Raw genomic sequence first — 3,854 nt, 5'->3', positions numbered from 1 at the left:
ATGGTTTAACTCCCTTGGCTCATACGCAAGAGAACTGTATGAGGCAGGAGTGTTTGCCATTTTCACAGTTGTTTTACCCACCCCTCCCCTAATCAGCCCTGCAACTTAGGCCAGCTGCAGAGCTGCAAAACCTCCTTGGGCTTCAGTTTCCTTTTTTTTTTTTTTTTTTTTTGGTTTTTCGAGACAGGGTTTCTCTGTAGCTTTGGAGCCTGTCCTGGAACTAGCTCTGTAGACCAGGCTGGCCTTGAACTCACAGAGATCTTCCTGTCTCTCTGCTTCCCAAGTGCTAGGATTAAAAGTGTGCATCACCATTGTCTGTCCAGCTCAGTTTCCTTATCTGTATTTAAGCTTCTTCTTCTTCTTCTTTTTTTTTTTTTTGACACTCAGTAGCTCAGATCTATCTTGGACTCCCGATTGTCCATCTTCTGCCTCCTGAATGTTAGGATTACAGCCATTAGCCATTGTGCCCTCAAATTCTTCACACCTCAATTTCAGCACTGTAAAATGGGATGGCAGTTGCCTTCCTGTGAGCAGACTCTGTTTGCCTGCCAGGATTCATCCCTCTTGTCCAGCACTGGCTCTGGTCTTGCTGCTGTGGCTGGTTTTGGCCAATGGGGTACTGACAAGTCAATGCAAACAGAGGCTTAGCCACCAGTTGCTCCCTGGCTGGGTTCCTCTTGGAGCTTTGATGCTGGCCTATAAAGAAGCTGTGTTGAAATACGGAGTGATGCCAGGTGGTGGTGGTGCACACCTTTAATCCCAGCGCTTGGGAGGCAGAGACACAGGTGGATCTCTGTGAGTTTGAGGCCAGCCTGGTCACAAAGCAAGTTCAAGGACAGCCAATACTGAGTGATGAGAGGCCACACAGAGAGAAATTATAAGGATCACCGTGGACATTTTACTCAGGTCCCCTCGTTTCACAGAGTGGTCCACCTAGCCTGCTATAGTCAGTCCAAAGAATCATGGAAAATATTCAAAGTTATTATTTCAGGCTTCTAAGTCTTGAGGTGATCTGTTACATAAAGAATGGATAACTTCCATGTAGCTCAGAGGGAGAGCCTTCTCTGGATGTGCAAGGCCCTAGGTTCCATGCCTCATACCCAAAACAAACCAACCAACCAAGCAACAAAATGATTTCAGGAACTGGAAAGATGGCTCAGTGGTTAAGAGCACTGGCTGCTTTTCCAGAGAACCTGGATTGGGTCCCAGTACTGCAAGGTGGCTCACAACCATCTGTAACTCCCGTTCTAGAGGATCTGATTGCCTCTTCTGGCATCTGAGGGCACCAGGCGTGCATGTGACACACAGACTTACATGCAGGCAAAAGACCCATATATCCATATATAAAAAAAATTAATTAAAAATTAGTCTTTTCTAAGCCAGGCGGTGGTGGCACACACCTTTAATCACAGCACTGGGGAGGCAGAGGCAGGCGGATCTTTGTTAGTTGGAGGCCAGCCTGGTCTACAAGAGCTAGTTCCAGGACAGGCTCCAAAACTACAGAGAAACCCTGTCTCGAACCCCCTCTCCAAAATGACAGCTATTTACACGCATTTATGTTGGATTCCGTAAGTCACCCGGAGATGCGTTAAGCACCATACAGGAGAATGTGCCTGTGTTATTTGTGATACTTGATTTCTATAAGGGACTTGAGCATGCACAAACTTTTGGTATCTGTGGGGTCCTGGAACTGATCCATGTACACGTGGAGGGGTGGGTATTCACACAAAGGACACAGAGCACCCAAGTGACGTCACCTCTCCTGACCGTCATTGGCCTAGGCTCACCTGGGCTGAGAAGTCAATGAGCTTCGGCAGTGGCTGCTTGCTCCCTTCTTCAGTCTTCAGAAACTCCAGCAGGCTTCCTGCAGAGGGCAGCGAGAAGGAACATTGCCTGCTAGTCCGTAGGGAAACATTGTTTTCCTAGTGGTAGAAGCTTTTCTTCTTGCAGTACAGGGTCTGAACCCAGGGCCTCACATGTTAGGCAAGGGCTCTACTACCGAGCTACATCTCCTGCCAACTTTCCTTTTGAGGCGGCATCTTGCTATATTGTCCGGCTGGTCTCCAATTCTTGGGCTCCAGCTCTCTTTCTACTTCAGCTAGCAGAATAGCCACAGTTACAGGCTTTTATCACTGCCCAGCCACGATGCTAGAGTTACAAGCGTCTACTTGCTGGCCCTACTATCTGAGTACAAAAGCCTGAATTTCTCTGAAAGGACATTTTGGTTGCTAGTTGGGACTCTTTGATCGATGCAGCCTCATGAGACTTGGTGCCTGGGGCCTGGCTTCAGAAAGCCAGCCGATTGTAGATTTGGAAAATGGAAAAGGTTTTGAGATTTCAAATCACATTGGATGATGCTGTGTGAGATGTTAATCCAAAAATGAGCAGGGACTGAAAATGACTATGGAATAACTCTCTTAAAATAAATAAATAAATAATAACAACAACAACGACAATTTAAAAAAAAACCTGGAAAAGCCAGGTGTGGAGACACAGCATTTGTGAGGCTGAGGCAGAGGGCTGGTGTGAGATCGAGGCTAGCCTGGGCTACATAGTGAGGGCCAGGTCAGCCTGGGCTACAGAGTGAAATCCTGTCTCAAACATTCCTGAGATATAGTGAATGACCACACGTAGGGTAGCCCAAAGCTTAGTAGCCTGAAGTGATGACATGAACATTTCCCATGATTCTGTGGGTTGGTCACAGCAGGCTAGGTGACCCACACGGTGAAGAGAGATGATAGAGGTGGAACATTGAAGATGATGTCTCATCTTTATGGTCTCTCTCCATGTGGCTTCTTGTCCCTTAGTACTGCAAGCAGGGTTTCTTTACAGTCCAACACCAAGGTTCTAAGATACAAGTCACAGGAAGCCATGTGCCTCTTCTGTTGTCTTAAAGACTCTGCCTGCTCCCTGCTACGAAGGCCCCGCCCTTCCTCTCTGTTAACCACCCGTCACATGATTTCACTCTGTGAGCCAGGAGGCTGGACTGACTGTTCACTGGCTTTGTGAGGATTTGTTAGTGGTGCCAGGAGAACCAGGTCAAGGTCATCTTTGAGTTCGAAAGAAGTCTGCTTGGGCCACTGTCTGGCCTAGCTCACGCACCTTTGGCCATGAACTCCGTGACGATAAAAATGGGCTCCTGAGTGACCACGGCATGCAGCTTCACCAGTTTATCGTGCTGCAGCGTCTTCATGAGGTTGGCCTCTGCCAGGAAGGCCTCCACAGACATGCTCCCTGGCTTCATGGTCTTCACCGCCACTTTGGTGTGCTTGTTGTAGGTGGCTGGAGAAAGCACGGAGCAAGGAAGGGGGTTAGGATCCAGCAGCCTTCAAGGAGCCCTCCCTACCCACCTGCTCCTTTAAGACAGAGAGAGCGCGTGCCCGCCACTGTGGGCTCAGCTCTGGGCTGGAGACCGGTTCCCTGCTCCCTAGCGGAGAGAAGCTCAACAAACCACTTCAGTTCTCTGGGCCACACTTTCCTCATCTAAGTGAAATGAAAATAAGCACTCCGTCTGAAGGGCTGTTTGCAAGAGTGAACAATAGCTTTCTGTGTGAGCTTGGGCACGCGTCCGTCACCCCGGAGCTCCCAAGGCTGTGAAGCAGGAGGGCCGGTAGCTCCAGGCCAGCCTGTGTCTCAAGGGCCCAACCGGAGCTCGGTGGCACAACACTCGCCCAACACATGCAAGGCCCCGAGAGCGTGATCCCCAGCACTGTAAACTAATAGCAGTAACGGTAGTAACCCTTAAACCACTAATTAGATTGTGGCACAGCCTGCCGCACAGTGTTTAACACTGCCTTGAAATAAAACTGCCTTGAAATAAATTCCGGACTCACTATGCCCCACAGGCCCTGCTT

General features: G+C 49.0%; 1 protein-coding gene across 1 annotated transcript in view; it reads right to left on the bottom strand.

Moving 5' to 3' along the window:
* Positions 1 to 3,854, bottom strand: part of Hck (HCK proto-oncogene, Src family tyrosine kinase) — a 43,439-nt gene that overhangs the window by 12,338 nt on the left and 27,247 nt on the right. Inside the window, exons 9-10 of the mRNA XM_005363219.2 lie at positions 3,103 to 3,282; positions 1,788 to 1,864 (exon numbers count right to left, since the gene is read on the bottom strand). Of these exons, the coding sequence (XP_005363276.1) occupies positions 1,788 to 1,864; positions 3,103 to 3,282 (257 nt within the window). The remainder of the gene's footprint in view (positions 1 to 1,787; positions 1,865 to 3,102; positions 3,283 to 3,854) is intronic.

The sequence above is a fragment of the Microtus ochrogaster genome, linkage group LG8 (genome assembly GCF_000317375.1).
Source record: "Microtus ochrogaster isolate Prairie Vole_2 linkage group LG8, MicOch1.0, whole genome shotgun sequence".
NCBI classification, from domain to species: domain Eukaryota; kingdom Metazoa; phylum Chordata; class Mammalia; order Rodentia; family Cricetidae; genus Microtus; species Microtus ochrogaster.
Note: the sequence above shows the minus strand (reverse complement) of the source record. Positions and strands in the feature narration are given on the sequence as shown.